Source organism: Leptodactylus fuscus, chromosome 7 (genome assembly GCF_031893055.1).
Source record: "Leptodactylus fuscus isolate aLepFus1 chromosome 7, aLepFus1.hap2, whole genome shotgun sequence".
Lineage (NCBI taxonomy): Eukaryota > Metazoa > Chordata > Amphibia > Anura > Leptodactylidae > Leptodactylus > Leptodactylus fuscus.
Genome location: NC_134271.1, coordinates 137,820,015 through 137,837,895, shown reverse-complemented (window position 1 = coordinate 137,837,895; position 17,881 = coordinate 137,820,015). Strand labels below are relative to the sequence as shown.

Below are 17,881 nucleotides of genomic sequence, written 5' to 3'. Positions count from 1 at the left end.
TGATTTATTTATTTATTTTTTTGGATCTGATGCAATTTACTACGATTAACTATTGAGATGTACTATCTACTGCTGGAAGTGCCCGATAATTACTCTCCTTTATTACAAATACGGTTGAATTGGCAGCGAAGTGCAAAAGCGAAAACAATACATTGGAGGTAACTATGGAAGCCAAAGGGTTAGTGATTCCCCGCAGAGGATGTGATCACTGGATGGAGAGTGACTTGACCTTCCAACCCCTACCTCCTCTCATCTCCTACTGTTCCATTGAACTCGCTAATTCCCCGTCAGCTGGTCAGGAGTAAAATGAAAAGAGCCTGGGGAGGGTCCGGCTGTACTTCCAGACTGCAGCCCTTAAGCTTCTAAAGGCAAAAAGGTCAACACCTTTTCAAAGTTGCATCGCAAGGCTTTGAATTTTTTTTTTTTTACCAGTGTGGTTGGGGTCATCGCTACACAAGCTGGTGACTGAGATAATAGAATCTCTCGCTGTTGGGATAAGGAATTATTTATCATTACACAGTCCTCTCCTACAAACAGTCCACCATGGGTGGTACTGAGGCTTCCTTGGGATATTTTGAAGAGTCAATTATTTGGCTCCACTGTGGTAAGAAGGTTTTTTTTTGGAGCCCGGTTTCAAAAAATTGTACTGCCGTTGGTTCTGCAAAATAGGGACAAATGTGTATAGTATATCTACAATGAGAGAATTTGTTGTGGCCTAACACCTTCAATAGCTGGTCCTAACCATATACGCTCAATTCAGTTCAGCTGTGTTCTGAATGAGGAACCCTCTGCCAGATACCCCCAGTGGCAGCTTATCTCCGTGGAGAAAAAAATGGAAAATTCAACACGCCCAATCCTTATTACCCCAAGAACATCTGTCGGCGAGAAGTTAGGAGGCCCTCATACACATATCATAAGCCTTCAGACCAAGCAAGTACCTTGTAAGGAGACCATGAGTGTTATGGAAACATCAGCATAGGGTTATGCCCTCAACATGGAGAAACCGGAACATGACCGTAAACCATGGGGAAAAATAAAATACATATAAAAATGCAGTACAGTGTGAAGTAAACTCATCTAAAGGTGGCATTTGTAGAAGATGGAGAACCTTCTTGCTACCAGAATGACCACTCTATAAGGTTCTTCTAAGTTTGGCTACCACACGTTGTTGAGATTTTCTGAGAATTGCATTCACACTTGCTAGAGGCATGACCTATTAGATATTTGGTTTCCGATAAATTGGTGGAAAACTTTGGTTCGAAACTTGCACAATTATTGTACTGATGACCTAGACAACATGCGTTCAATGGTCAACATTGTATCTACAAGACTACCCTCCCAAAGAGAAGAAGGGGACTGTAGGACTGGATAAGACCATGGTTGGCCAATCGAAGAGTAATATAGGCAAGATCCTACTAGATGAAATACCACGTGCCTCTCTGTGTGGTCCTAAATGTTATTCCTCTTCAAGGCACTGCCAGAAAAATGCTGTCAAATCCAAAGATGAAATGTAAAGACTATTTACAAACCCCTCTATGACTAGACTACCCCTCGCGCCCTAAAATTGATGCAAGGTAGAACCTTATCTGAGGTTAGCTGAGATAAGTATGAAGCATTTCAACAGCCCGTCACTGTCAGCTCTATTAAGAGGTAGCTATTGAACATTTTTCATGTAGTATCTGAAATAAGAGTTTGACATCAAATGTTGGACGTTGCGGAGGAGCAGGTGGAAACCAGTTTGCATGCCTTCTTGATGATCCACCCACACACGTCACGCTAGGATACATGACTCTTCCATCTTGTACATGTCTAGCTCTAGTGACAAGTTACAGACCTCGGTGTGGTATCTTGTGAACCTACCAAAAGACTTGTTGCCACCCAACCGTCATGGAAAGGGCAAACAAATATGATACCTGTATTAATAGTGCGCTGTGTGTGCAGACCGTGTGGTATAAAACAAATAATGACCGTGTATGGACTAGTCTATACCCTTAGAATTTGATCGAAGTATGTATCAGCCAAATGACTGCAATGGATGATGTTCAAGCAAGGAACACTCTTCCCCCTCCTAACTTTTTGAGTCACCTTGTCCTAAGACACCTCAAGGTCAATGTTCGTGGTGTCCAGGATGGAGAAGGGATGACAATGAAGGCTGAGCTGATACTATCTTTGGTTGACAGAGCTATAGGCATCTCTTTCATGCTTTGGTGCAAGCAATGGCTGAGCCACCTTTGGACGATAAAACGCTGGAAGAGGATGGAGGACGCCCATGACCTTCATCCATCCACTTGTCCAAGCTTCTCCTGCGAGCATTCATGAAGAAGTTGCTGACAGTGGACAGCTCAAGGCCAAGCTGTTGGGCGATGGTGATCTGCAATTCTTTGGAGGGCCTCTGGTTCTCGTGGAAAATGGCATGTAGCGTGCGCCGCTGGATATCGGTGAAGACCAGGCGGTGCCTCTTAGGTACGTGATTTCTTTCGGCTTTGGTTTGCTCTTGCTCTTTCCTTTTGCAGGCTGTGGGTACAGGTAATACAGACATATTAATATACTGGTCAATGGGGCCATTTTTAACCCATTGATGGGTCTAGACTAATTTTTAGTATACATATAATGTATGGTTCTCACATATGTATGTACTATGGAGTTGTAAGCCCCTGCTACTCACATTACATTACATCGTTGGCAAGTTCATTTCCACATTAAACCAGAGAGGGCATTATTAAATTTGTACACCAATAAATTGTGCACGGCAGAATGCAAATAGTCCACTTTTCACCTTTTTTCTAGTAATGCTTCGACTTCTGTGCCGTCTGATGAAATAGCACAGCTATTACAAGCAGGAGGTTAGAGGTGAATATTTTGTAGGACTCTACCCAAAATTCCTATACAGGTCCATAAATCTTGGGCTTTAGGTTATGCATGAATTGTTCTGGCTTAAAGGGACCACTTCCCTCTAGATCGAGGCCATTGTATGCAATTCTAGTCATCTGACATTAGTGGGCACAATTGCCCCCACTAAATGGCTTCCTAAAGTGGAAGGTTATCAATGTTATAAGGATGTCATGTGTCCTGTGTCCTTCAGCTATTCTGAATGGTTGATGGGTTTCGGGGACAGAGGGGTACGTATAATAGGGTAGGATAGGGGAGTAAGTAACAGCTCAGCTATCTTTGGCAGTCCTACAGAGATGGAGTGCAACATTTGTCCATGATGAGACACTCCAAGATCAGTAGGGGTCCCAGTAACCAGATCCCCATCAGACAATTATCACCTATCAAATGTACATTGGGGTAAGTGTCTATCCATTTTAAATACCTCATTCAGCATCCCCACCTCCTTATCAGAAACAGAGAGTGGCTACAAAGAACATCTCTTGCTTTGGAGGACCCTGCATGCAATACTTCATTTTTCCTGAGGAGGCAGTGCAGTATTATTGAACTGTAACATTTCATGTTGCTACTCTAACTACAAAGATGTGCTGGTTTAGTTAACCTTCCCAATGCGAGCCACCAAGCATACCAAAAAAGAGCCCCTTCTTTTTGCCGTGTTTTGGTGCTGCTACATAGATACAGTGTGTCAATTTACTGCAAACAAAAAGGGTGAAATGCACTACTATAGCGAGTGGAAAAATATAATCATAAATGGCAGCCGCCATGGCTCAATCAACAATAGAAACGGCATGCTATTTCAGTACAGACGTTGTATAAGGTTAGAAAGAGAGTTTGCTTTAAAACCACAAACAGTGCCACCTTTATATGTAGGCCGAGTCTGGTATTACAGCTTAGCCCCACAATTCACTTTCAAGACTTATAAATTGATGATCTTATCCCTTGGACAGGTCATCAATATGTGATTGGTGGGGCTCCGACTCCTGGGACCACGAGCATTATAGTGGTGACATCACCTTCATCAGTCACATGGTATAGCAGCAGCTGACAAGACACAAAACCAAACACAGTGACTATAGCGTGTACAGCTTTGTGCTTGGTATTCAGTGTTGAGGCTGCAGCGATCGCTTGAACCAGTTGATCTGTGGGGGTGTTGGATCAAATATTGGTGACCTATCCCTAGTTTTGTAAAACCCCTTTAAATTGGGCTGAGCTGCAGTACCTTTACATGGACCATAGACAAAGGAAGTCTACATAAAAACCAAATTCACCCATATTGTCCTTCATAATTTGTTGGCCAGGGTACAGTGGGTTATTGGAGGTCTTCCCGGTCTTAGTCTACCGTCCATTACAAACCCACCAATCTTAAAACCGAAACATGGGGTAAGGTCTTTACTTTTGGTCACCATTGCAAAGACTGGATCTTCTGCTGGTCTTGGACTATAGATGATGTACACGTATAGGTTTGGCATATGCATAGTGGGGGCGGGTGGAAGTATAGGAATTGCAGCTTTGGCCGAATTCATATACCAGGAAGGAGGGGGGGTTAAATTTTCATTACCTCCAATGTGTACGCCACTATTATATTCACACTGGAGTAATTATAATACAATATTCAATATATTATCATATATTAAGACCATAATGCATGAATGTATGACCCTATTGAATTTTCGTCTTTTCAGCCTCCATTATACTCAACGGCAGTCGAAAATATTCACCATCCATTCCATCGGGGGGGAGCCGGAAGTGACAATATTCAGGCCCTTTATTATGTGAGCCCATCCCTCGCACAACGATAATATTTCATTAATAATATACAATCTCAATTAGTGTCATCTTAATGCCGGCGTCCACATCCCATAATTATATTAATGTTTATCAATACGCTATATCACAAGAATCGATCGTGTTACAGGTTATGGCATATAACACCCCTCCACCACCCCCCATTCCTTGTTTTTCCTCCTGTCCCCATCTGGTCAGTTCTCCTTGCGTTCCCTTCCCCCCGCTCTTGTCTGGGACACTGCACACTGATAGAAAAATATTGATCACAACCCAGCTGTGCGGAATACAGCACTGTATATATGCATGTTAACCCCTGAGAGGCCAGCGCCGTGCATGCATCCAATTCTCGTCTCGGAGATAGTAGGAGGGGGGGTCTTAGGTGTTAATGGAAGGAAGGAATGAGAGTTGGGGTGGGGGTTCAAGGATGGGTAGGGATCCCCAGGAAAGGAAGGGTTAAGAGCGATCTTGGAAAATCTATATCCTTGGGGGTTTCGCTCAGTCTTTTTTTTCTTTTTTGCACGTCTTTGGTCGGCACGAAGGGGTTAAGCGAAGGCCGTAATAGCGATTCAGATAAAACAGAATACAACAGGCGGTAATGAAATAAAGCCAGTAATTGAATACAAAATGACAATAATTACTTGATATGTTTGGCGGAATGAAAGGATCGGCCATCTATAAAGCACCTTCTTAATGAAAGATTTAATAGGAGATTTCTGAGGGCAGCTAGGGACAATTTACAGGGTAAACTTTCCATTATCAACCTATAAAGTAATGGCGGTTCCTGCATATGGAACGAGGGGAGGTGTCATAGTTCGGGCTGTGACACTGAAGGAGTCTTGTGCTGGGAGGAGGGATGTGACAATTTTATTGGAATAGTGATTTGTACGTAGTGGAGAAGCAATTAATGGACAGAGTCTGTAAGCTCAGCACATGATAGCACTATATAAAGGTTAATGTGATCGCAATCAAGATGGCTTAACTACACTGCGGTGCATGCTAAGCTCTTCACCTGTCATGGAGACTCGCTCCCGTCACGTGGCCGTGGCGTTGTGGAGCCTAATTATTAGCATAACTTTTATTTAAAGGAGCCCAGTAGATCTTGGATCTGGTAGCACTCATCGGTCTATGCTAAGGAATGTCCTAAAAGTGACTCTCTAAGCCCTAAATGGCATCTCTTAGCAATAATCAAAGCCCCCCCTTTCCTCTCCGAATACTAGAGGTAGAGAATCTAGTGCTTGTTTATGTTTCCAATCCCTTGTGGGACATAACATTTGGGTCCTTCACCTGCTCGTATGAAGACTAGGAACCCTAGTACCTTCACATTTCTCATGGAGAAGAACTTTGGGGCCAACAACATGGAGCAGCTTCCTTCTATAATCATTTTGCCTCATACGTGGTCTTCTTTGAATTGGGACTAGACCACACGACCAACCAGAACATCCTCCTATAGTAATTTTGCCTCATATGTGACCTTCTTTGAATTGGGACTAGACCACACGACCAACCAGAACATCCTTCTATAGTCATTTTGCCTCATATGTGGTCCTCTTTGAATTGGGACTAGACCACACGACAAACCAGAACATCCTTCTATAATCATTTTGCCTCATACGTGGTCTTCTTTGAATTGGGACTAGACCACATGACCAGCCATGACATCCTTCTATAGTAATTTTGCCTCATATGTGGCCTTCTTTGAATTCGGACTAGACCACACAACTAGCCAGAACATCCTTCTCACATATAGTATAGCAAACATCAGAAATGTTTTGCCCTCCGCTATACTGCTACATTCTTAGTTCTCAAAAATGTATGGTCCTATGAAAACATACGGTAATAATATGGCTATTGCCAGTCATGGCTTTGTAACATTGGGCATGGAGTTCAGACTGATCAGGACAGGCATGTTTTTCGGTGACTGGACTCTATGCTGGAGTATACGTGATTGAACCTGACAAAGGAAGCGCTTCATTCCTGAAATGCGTTGTCCTAACGTAGAATCTTTATACTATATCCAGTACTATGTCACTCTTCGTTGAGCAGCACAGATTGATCCTCTTCTTTTTGAATCTCCTTCTGGTTCACTGTCACCCTGAATTCATTCTTGGACAATAAGTAGAAGAGGTCACATCAGGATATCTTTGTTGGACTCGAACCTACACATTTGGACCATACCTTTGATACAATTTTTTGGCTCTTGGAACTGTCTCTTGGAACTGGCTTTCTACTCTGTGCTAGTAGAGAGGACAGTGGAATTTTTGAAGGTGTTGGGTTAGTCTTCAAACACATCTGCTATATAATTTTGCCAGACACCTTGAGGAGGCTGTACACCTTGGCCAAATGACTTCTGTTCCTCGTAGAGAGAAGGAGGCATGCTGTTGACAGAATCTTCTAGCAGCAGCTTACCTCTCCCAGGAACAAAAGGATTGAGGATGTAAAATTCTACACACCCATTTTTTTTTCTCCCCAAATCATCTGTCGGGTGAGTCGAGACCCTCCTGTACGAATTAGATAGTAGCCCCACCAGTAGGTTCAGACAATGTTATCTAGTATCTACAGGCGACTTTAGGAGAAACCCATCCATCATCAGCCTTCAAATGACTTATGTTCACTTCTTGCGCCCTTAGATCAATATGGAATTTCTTGATTTAGCGTTACCCCTACATGTTTCTTGATCGTTCCTTTAAATATTACAAAACATATACTGTGCAATACACAAAGCTTGACATTCAGTGGTCCCTAGATTCTAATTTTGCAAATTAAGGTATGGAGGTATGGACACACAGGACTTATGTATGGAAACAAAGACCAAGAAACCAGCGGTGGTAACGTCAAAAGTGATGGCCCAGAACATGTCATGGCAAGACCTAAATGGAGATTTAAAGTAGAATAGGTGAATGTCTTTAGGTCATTGAGCACACGTGTCTACTAAATTGAGCATAGAGAACGTTAGGGTGGATAATTGTATAAAAGCCCCAAGATGGCAGCCCAGTGTCCAAATTTATCTCAACCGGCAATGTTCATTTTGGGTATGTGGTCGCTGTCAACTATTCCGAAGAGAAGAGACATTGTTACGTCTTCCATAACTATGATATGTGTCATGTCGAAGTACTTCCTCGGTTTAATATCATACTAAACAATGAGGAAGCTCCATGACACTTGTTGTAATTGTGATATACAATGCCAAGCACTGCAGGCCATGAACATGTCCTCTGTGTGACAATAAAATAACAGCATGGTGGTGGATCATTGAATAAGGAAGGACATAAGAGTGGAAATAACTGCAAGATCAAAGCTCTCATACTACTTCATATTTGTACTTTTGCACATCCTTATATAATGTTTAATAAGAACATTATGTTCCCTGAAGAAGGAGCACATCTGAGAATTGAAGTTTCTATAGAAACCAAGGAACGTCATCATGACAACAACTGAACTTCTTCCATTAGGGAGACTGCAATAAGATGGAAAAGACCACTGAATTCTCTGGTGTTCAGCAGCGGAGACCATATATTTCTCTGGTTCCAGTGGTTCTGGAAGATGAACGTGGAAATACTACCCATCCCAAAGTCATTTCCAACCAAAATCTGGGTCATCTTAGTATCTTCCTAACTACGTCATGTACAAGGCTAGAAGTGACGCAAGGGATCGATCACTTAGAATATGTAATGATTACATTACGATCACAAAATCTTTTTGGCCTCCATGGTAGTGTGCCAACTATTCCCAACCAAAATCTGGGTCATCTCAGTATGTTCCTAACTACGTTTGACCTGGTCCTCTCATGTATAAGGCTAGAAGAGACGCAAGGGATCGATCACTTAGAAATTGTAATACTTATGTTACGATCACAAAATCTTTTTGGCCTCCATGGTAGTGTGCCAACTATTCCCAACCAAAATCTGGGTCCTCTCAATATGTTCCTAACTACGTCTGACCTGGTCCTCTCATGTATAAAGCTAGAAGAGACGCAAGGGATCGATCACTTAGAAATTGTAATAATTATGTTACGATCACAAAATCTTTTTGGCCTCCATGGTAGTGTGCCAACTATTCCCAACCAAAATCTGGGTCATCTCAGTATGTTCCTAACTACGTCTGACCTGGTCCTCTCATGTATAAAGCTAGAAGAGACGCAAGGGATCGATCACTTAGAAATTGTAATAATTATGTTACGATCACAAAATGTTTTTGGCCACCATGGTAGTGTGCCAACTAATCCCGAACCGTCAATAAAAATGCTCATAAAAAAATTATAATATGCATTTTATTTTTAGATATTTTTATATTTTTTTTATTTAGTTTTAATACTTTTGTATTTTTCTATTTTCATAAACCTTATTCATATTTTTGTTTTGTAATGGAAATTTTTGATCAAGTGCAAAAATTTTATATATATATATATATATATATATATATATATATATATATATATATATTTATATATATGTTTTTAATTTAGATTTCATTATTTTTGGAAACCCATTCACAAATTTGAACCTGGTTATAAAAAAAAAAAATCAATGTAGAGCCTATTCGGCCTTTGTGTTGATGTACGAAGCAGCGTCTTAAAATGGCCGATCTTTACCGTAACCCGTGAGCTTTTTTTTGTGATATATTTGAAGCCATTCCCTTCCCTATGATATCTCAATGTACTTGTTTTTTAAACCCTTTTTTATCATATCCAGTGGCTCCCAATTTTTTCCGATACATTTTTTGAGTATTAGATTTTTTAAAAAATTTTAAAAATTTGTCCATAGCCATTTAACTGGAAAACAATATTGACTCCCACGTAAGGAATTTTTTGACGGCCAAAAAATACTGTATTTCATAATATAAAGAAGGATATATATGTCCTAATATTTGTCAATGTAAAAGACGACTTAAAGGGGTTTAAAACTTTTTGTCAGCTTTGTGACCAACATTTAGGGTATGAAAAATATACATTTCAGGTGTGGGTTTTTTTTTTTTTTTTTTAATTTTTTTACTAAAAAAACTTGATTTAAACTGATCTTACATTTAATATAGTTTTTGGAATTTTTGTCCAGTCTCGGTAAAATTCTAGAGTTATTTTTGAGATTTTTTCTACATAATGTTGGACTATATTACTGTAATCTAAGTCTATATATACGATAAGTATGTGTTATAGAGTGCTATAAACCACCTAGCACCTCTTCTCCTGCTCGTATTTTCCTTCATAGATGCCTCACACCATCATTAATATCATAAAAATCGCAAACTTTATTTATCGTTGTAAAAATAAAAAATGAAAATAAAAAGATTGGGGGGAAAAGGGGCTAATTTCTGTAAAATCAAAAATCAATAGGACGCTCACAGAAAGCTCCCCTTGGGAATAAAGCGCAAGGAGTTGTGGGTAGTTTATGAGTGGATTGTGTGTGTGTCTCTGTGAGTGGCGCTGACTGAGTCCGCAGTAGAAATCAATGCTCTTTGCCGTAACCCTTCCACTGCTGGGCCTTAGTGGATGGCTAATATTGTGATGGATTTAAAGGTACGCTAAACCTATAGGCTCCTATTATCATTCACGACTATGTATGGCCATCATTCTGGAGGTTTCCACAACCGGAGATCTAGAAGTAGGGACCATGGGGCAGACATTTTTGTAGACTTCCTGTCGGTCATCCTGATGAAGAACACTAGAGTTAGCCTTTCTCCAGTCTGAAATGGTTGAAGTAAACAGTAGAAGTAAAATGGACTTCAGGTGGTGATACCCTTGAAAGCGATCGTTTCCCTAGGATCCTATTGAGCGCCATCTTGTCTTTATGGATTGTGGCGTCTCATCAAAATGCAACTTGACTAATGCTGGTTAACGTCCATTAACGTAGAGATATGCAAAGAGCATAGCAGAATTAAAACCCCATGTTCCTATGTGTAGTGTGTACAAACAAGCACGGTTAAAATGCCTCACAGGGGTATGATTAAAAAACCATCAATCAATCCTTCACCGTAGAGTACAATTACCATACCTAACCGCATTGGAGATAACAGTTTGCCTAAATTGCTTAAGTAAACACGGACTAAAATATTTAGTACAGGGGAATGTATTTACTTATATATCTTGAATTATTTTTAATTAAATGAAAAAAATTAAGATTTGATCTATTTCGAAAAATTGCTGAAATTTTTTTTACCCAATTAAATTGTAAATTTTTCAAAAATGTTAACATTAAAATTTTAAAACTTTCTTCATTCTTATTCTTTTTTTTTCTTCTTCCTTTCTAGACGAAGGCCTATCCCTTTTTTCATTGATTATACTGTATATAATGGTGTAATTCCTTTACTCGGACTGCTGCTTTGTCTTTTCCAGACTGGACATTTCTCGGTTATTCTCATTAATATTCATGGAGGGGGGGGGGGGTAGCGGAGCGGAGGATATTTTAAAATGCGAAAGTAAATTGTTGAAATGAAATAGCTGACAAGTTATTTTTAAATAATTAGGAGTGGGGTGATTTCCCTTTGGTGAGGCCAATATTTTATATCTACCCTCACTGTGTTAATTTCTAAGCTGGTTGATCGACCAGTGTGTCACAGTCACTTTTCCTGCTAGGGGGCTGCAACAATTCACACTTTAATGCACTGACAATAGAAAGGTTAAAATGGACTTTGGGCCTTTGTTCATGTGTAAGCTTTGAAGATTTTCTTGGAGGAAAGGAGCCACCTGGCATGCAGTGATTTTTTTTTTCTTTTTTACTTTTTTTTTATTATTACTGATTTTATATAGATTAGACAATTTTCAATCTTTATTAAGATTTTAAATTTTACAAAAAAAAAAAAAAATCCGGGTGGTTTGTTAAAATCATATCAGGAGATTTTAAATTCAAATCTAAAAAAAATTTCAAAAATAAAATCTATGTTCATTCCAAAAATAATAAATGTTAAAATAAAATTAACTTCGTTAAAATTCCCATATGTTCATGTATAATAATAATCCGTCTTATTATAATTTATATAATATCTAATTACATTTAGAGGCAATCCGTTCCTTACAAACAATTTTTGAGTACAACAAGTATATTCGGAATTCCTAAGACCATTAAAGTTTAGTTAAAGTCTCCTTAGCTTTATTTGTCAATGGTACAGCAATATTTGGAGCCATGGCCATACAAAAAGTAGATTAATTTTTTTTTTTAATTAAAATATTCTTCTTAAATTTTTTTTTTTAAGTTTGAGAAATAACTGGACGTTGTAATGGATGAACTTCACTGATATGAGGACTCAAGTATTTAGGCTATAGGTTCAATTTCCAACCAGGACAAAAGCAACATGGAGTTTATATGTTCTTACCATACCACTAGATCCAAACCTGGGCCAAATGTTTTTAAAAATAGGCCCTGGTCTACAAATCTACTTAGTGATAGGGTCAATAGATTGTTAGCTCAATAGGGTAGCAACTGGTGTATGCGAATTCTCTGAAGTCAATAGTGTCCACGCTATGTAAATTATGGATAATAATGTATAAGTGATCCGTTGTTTGGTTGGTTGGTTTTTTGTTTGTTTTTTTAAATTCACGGGATATTATGAATTATTATCCAATACGCAATTTAATGTATCGTGCTAACTAGAAAGCAAAGATTAACATATTAACAGGATTTATTTCTACAGGCCATACCTGATATTTTATAGGAATAATTGGTGATGTTTCTAATTTTAATAACTATATAGAAAATTTAAAAAAAACTTTAAAAATAAATAAATAAATTTGGCACTCCTTATAGAAAGAAAATAATTATATATGAATTTAAAAAAAAAATGTATTGAACATTGAAACCACCTTTAAAAAAATGCAAGTGAAAGAATAAAAATAAACATAAATAAAAAAAAATATATATATATTTGTCTGGTTAGAGTATTTTTGAAATTTTTTTAGAATTGTTTGCAGTATTTTTAATCGTATATATATATATATATATATATATATATATATATATATACATATATATATATATATATATATATATATATATACATGTATATATATATAATTTACAAATTGCGAACAAGTCTAAAACAATGTATAAAAAATACTCTAACCAGACAGAAATATATTTTTGTATTATCTATCTATCTATCTATCTATCTATCTATCTATCTATCTACATATATATATATATATATATATATATATATATATATATATATATATATATCTCAAGATATGGTACATCATCAGCAATCCACTGCTTTCTTTCCATAACTGAGCTATGCCGCCATTTTCTATGTAAAGCGTCGTAAACGCTGCTGTTGGAGGAAAAAAAATAATTTCGCTTTCATGAGATCTTCTCTATGATCTCTCAGCTAATCAATGAATTTCTTGGTCAGAACACAAGGCCAATACATGTATTTAAGAAGTGAAATGATCCCCTTCATTTTATCAATACAAGAAGCAAATTAATAAAATAATCAATTTCTTGTACTTTGTACTAAACACCAACTTCAAAGGATAGATAGATAGATAGATAGATAGATATGAGATAGATAGATAAGAGATAGATATAGATGGATGGATAGATAGATAGATAGATAGATAGATAGGAGATAGATAGAGAGATAGATAGAGAGATAATTAGATAGATAGATAAATAGATTTCCACAGTCCGATAACATCAAAAATTTTCGACAAAAATTTCCCAGGATCAATCAGAATTATTAATACAGTTACAATGTTGCCTTTCAGGTTGATGGAGTTGAAGATCACAGGCGGACTAGGCCCATCAGGTCTTCCACTTTACCAAAATACCTATCCAATATTACGTTCATTTACATAGATTACCCATATAGTCATAGAACTATCCAGATATTATAGGTGAAAACCTAAGTAGAAGATTATTTTCACTCTTCCTCTTACACTATTTTACCATGTGATAAACTGGCTATAATATATTTATCTACATAAATTAGACTAAAGGAATGAGCTGACATTCATTTCAAGTGTCAGGCGATCTTACTATTGTGATGGAAGCTTCAATGTGGGAAAAACTTATTCTAAAATATAATATGGAGAGGTATACATGCATGGACATGAGTACAGAGTGGGAAATAGAGATAAATATGGGATGGATATTGGATAGATAGATAGGAGATAGATAGATAGATAGATAGATAGATAGGAGATAGATAGATAGATAGATAGATAGATAGATAGATAGATAGATAGATAGGAGATAGATTAGATAGATAGATAGATAGATAGATAGATAGATAGATAGATAGATAGATAGATAGATTGGAGATAGATAGATAGATAGATAGATAGATAGATAGATAGATAGGAGATAGATAGATAGATAGGAGATAGATAGATAGATAGATAGATAGATAGATAGATAGGAGATAGATAGATAGATAGATAGATAGATAGATAGATAGGAGATAGATAGATAGATAGGAGATAGATAGATAGATAGATAGATAGATAGATAGATAGATGATAGATAGGATACACATTGGAAAAAATGATATTAGATAGATATTAGATTAGATATTAGATCGATAGAAAGATATCATACATATTGGAAGAATAGATATTGGTTGGATAGATACATAGGAGATAGATAGATAGATAGATAGATAGATAGATAGAACGGTAAGAATAGACATTGGTTGGGTAGATAGATATTGAAAGAATTGGAAGAAGAGATATTGGACAGATGGGTGGATGGATAGATAGATAGATAGATAGATAGATAGATAGATAGATAGATAGATAGATAGATAAGAAAGAAAGCTGTAGCAGTTTTCCACATAATAGTTAATGTGACATAATGGTTTGTACACATAATATATGATTGACAACCAAGAAAAACACAGGGAATTTTAACCGAGACATAGCCGAGCTATGACTGATCACAAGGGTATACTGTACAAGTAATAGTATTCAATATATATATGTAATATAATGTGGATGATAAAAGTCAAGCCTTATGCAACCCTTGTGCCCCATCTGCTGTAATAAGGTAATGCAGGATTACGCACATGGGCCCACCTAGAGTGTGAGTGTAGGCATGTATATTGCACCAAGCAGTCGATTTTGGATATTTCTGGTGGGACTGCTCACGACTGTTTTTGCAAGGTGTTTTTGTTCGGAGCTTTGAAGACGTTAGAACTTATTACACAGTTAACCTGAGAACATTTGAGGTTGTGGTCACCCATTTATCAGAAAGTGTGTTGGACCTTTCCCTGTATTGTCCGAGGTCACCACCAGCATGCTTGAAATAAAGTATCTTACCTTCTAACCTTAAAGCTGCCATTCTCTGGAACTCGGGCTCCTGAAGCCACCGCCACATCCTCTTGAAGGTCTCTCTTCCGGATTTTAGCTTGCTCCAGGGTTTGGGGTTTCTTAGAAGGTCTGAGAGAGTTCCCTGTGACCTACACAAGACTCTTTCAGCAAAAATAGCTTGAGGGATGCTGTATCTTTTTAGTTCTGCAATGATTCTTTGGGCAACATCTTTGGTATTAATCTCTTCCAGTTGGCCGGAAATAGTGCTTTGGGTTGGCATGGGTGGGTTTTGCCTGCAGTTTATCTCAGCTCTGTGGTGCACATAGTGATGTTGGTGCATATTGTTGGGTGACCCCACTCCAGAAGATGGAGGTGGGGATAACTCTCTGGAAAAGTGCTGGTCTATTCTGCTAAACATGCTATGGTGGTGGGCATCAAAACCATTGCCAGATACCACCTTCTCATTAGACAAGTGTCCAGAATGATGGCCGTAACTGTGCATGCTCGTCAGGTTAGGACTTGGCAAGGAGGAAAGGCCCTGTCCCATGCTTATATCTTTGGGATAGTGACTGTAAAAGTTACTAGGTGGGCCAAGGCCTCGGTCCTCTCTCATGAGAGTAAAACTTCCAATCACATTCCCAACCGGGACACATTGATGGTGCTGGTGATGATGGAACTTGTCATGAAGTGGTTGGAGCGGCGTCAAGGTGGTGTAACTATTAGCAGATGCTGGAGGCGAATCACCCCCAAATCCCAGTCCAGGATGGAGGGAGGTAGCCAGATGATGCTCTGAGCGGTGATAGTCACTTCCATCCAGAACGGAAGTCATACTGGAAACCAATGAAGATCTGGGAACAGGTGGATGTAAAGTCCTATTCTGATTGTGCATAAGCTCTTGGCCTGAGCCGGAAATGTCTTCACTGGTCTCCAAACCCAACTGGACATTCATGTCTTCAGGCTACAACATCCTCCGCTTTATCTAGTCGTAGGGTCATTAATCTTTTACTCTAAATTGACTGGAGAGAACCACAGCTTTAGGTTGGAGAGTCTACGTTACGTCTTAATTCAAAAAATATATAATATATATGGTCTTAATTCGGATCAGGCCACTCTTTTGTCTGGTGGAACATCTCCCTTTTACCCTCCCGGGGACTACGATGGTCTAATACTATTCACTCAAGAGTTAACCCATAAATATCAAAGCTACGTTAGAACATGGAATCTACGGTCAAGAGATAAATGTGTCCTTACCTATTGCTACGTCTTGTAATTCAGACACTCCGAGTCGGGCTAGGTAGGTCCTTCTAGGTGAAATTCTTGCGAGCAGAGGAGAGGTGTTGAGGAGGCAAATCTCAGATTGTCTTCATGCGGGGATAGGAGAGTTTGTAGAGGCAGCAGGCTATGGAAGGGTCTTCTTCTCTCGAAGCCTCAGTCCTCCTATTGTGATATTGTCTCCCTCTCAGGGCTCCTGCTTGCTTCTGCTTCCAGCCCACAGCTAAGTCTCATCGATTATAGTCCCAAACACTCCAGTTTCCTGCTACCACACGTCACCAGCCTAAAATCTGACAGATGTGCAATCAAACACCAACCAGGGGTAACTCTTTCACTGCTGGACCCTCCTCCTTCCATCCAGCCTACAGACAATTAACATAAGCATCCCACCCAACAACATGCAAGGTAGAAGTCCAAAGAAGATAGACAAATAAAACAATAGTAAAATTTACAGGCAGGCAGTGCCATGCTGCAAGACCAACACTTCATGGCGTAGAAGATTCCTAAATGCACAGAATATTCCGCAGATATAAAAGAAGTTCATGTCGGCTTCATTTGTGGACGCTAATACTATCCAGAAGCTTCTAGTAAGGAAATAGAAAATGACAATAAATATATTATCACCGTAGGGAATTAGCAGCAGGGCCGTATGTACATATGTGTACTCGGGGACCAGGAGGGAGAGTTGCAATAGATTGTTTATACTGATTTTTGGCTTATTACTGAATATTGTAATATTGTAGCGGTAGTATAACGGTAGATAGATAGTAGATAGATAGATAGATAGATAGATAGATAGATAGATAGATATGAGATAAATAGATAGATAGATAGATAGATAGATAGATAGATAGATAGAGATAGATAGATAGATAGATAGATAGATAGATAGATAGATAGATAGGAGACAGGATAGATAGATAGATGATAGATAGATAGATAGATAGATAGATAGATAGATAGATAGATAGGAGATAGATAGATAGATAGATAGATAGATAGATAGATAGATAGATAGATAGATAGATATTATATAATTATTGAGCTCAGAAAAGAAAAATAACATAGTTATGAGATAGATAGGTAAATGGCTAGATGGAAAAAGATAGATAGATAGGAGATAGATAGATATGAGATAGACAGATAGATAGCTAGATAGATAGATAGATAGCTAGATAGATAGATAGATAGTAGATAGATAGATAGATAGATAGGAGATAGATAGATAGATAGATAGATAGATATGAGATAGACAGATAGATAGATAATAATAATAATAATAATAATACATTTTATTTATATAGCGCCAACATATTCCGCAGCACTGTACAATTTATAGGGTTCAGATACAGACATACATAACAAAGAATGTCATTTCACACAATGGGACTGAGGGCCCTGCTCAAAAGAGCTTACAATCTATGAGGTAGAGGGGGTGACACAAGAGGTAGCAGGGGCGGCATTGCTTATACAGAGGTCAGACAATTTTGTGCATTAGGAATTGTGATAGGCTTGTCTGAAAAGATGCGTCTTTAGTTTGCGTTTGAAACTGTAGAAGTTGGGAGTTAATCTTATTGTCCGGGGTAGAGCATTCCAGAGAAGTGGTGCAGCTCGGGAGAAGTCTTGTATACGAGCGTGGGAGGTTCTGATAATAGAGGATGTAAGTGTTAGGTCATTGAGTGAGCGGAGAACACGGGTTGG

The 17,881-nt window shown here is 38.3% G+C and overlaps 1 protein-coding gene across 1 annotated transcript; it reads right to left on the bottom strand.

Moving 5' to 3' along the window:
• Positions 1 to 1,460: 1,460 nt before the first annotated feature.
• On the bottom strand, positions 1,461 to 15,860 carry LOC142212990 (hepatocyte nuclear factor 6-like). Its single transcript, XM_075281132.1, has 2 exons — positions 14,918 to 15,860; positions 1,461 to 2,514 (listed from the first exon to the last, which is right to left on the bottom strand). The coding sequence occupies exons 1-2, from the start codon at positions 15,855 to 15,857 to the stop codon at positions 2,198 to 2,200; spliced, it is 1,257 nt and encodes a 418-aa protein (XP_075137233.1). The 5' UTR covers positions 15,858 to 15,860; the 3' UTR covers positions 1,461 to 2,197.
• Positions 15,861 to 17,881: the final 2,021 nt, after the last annotated feature.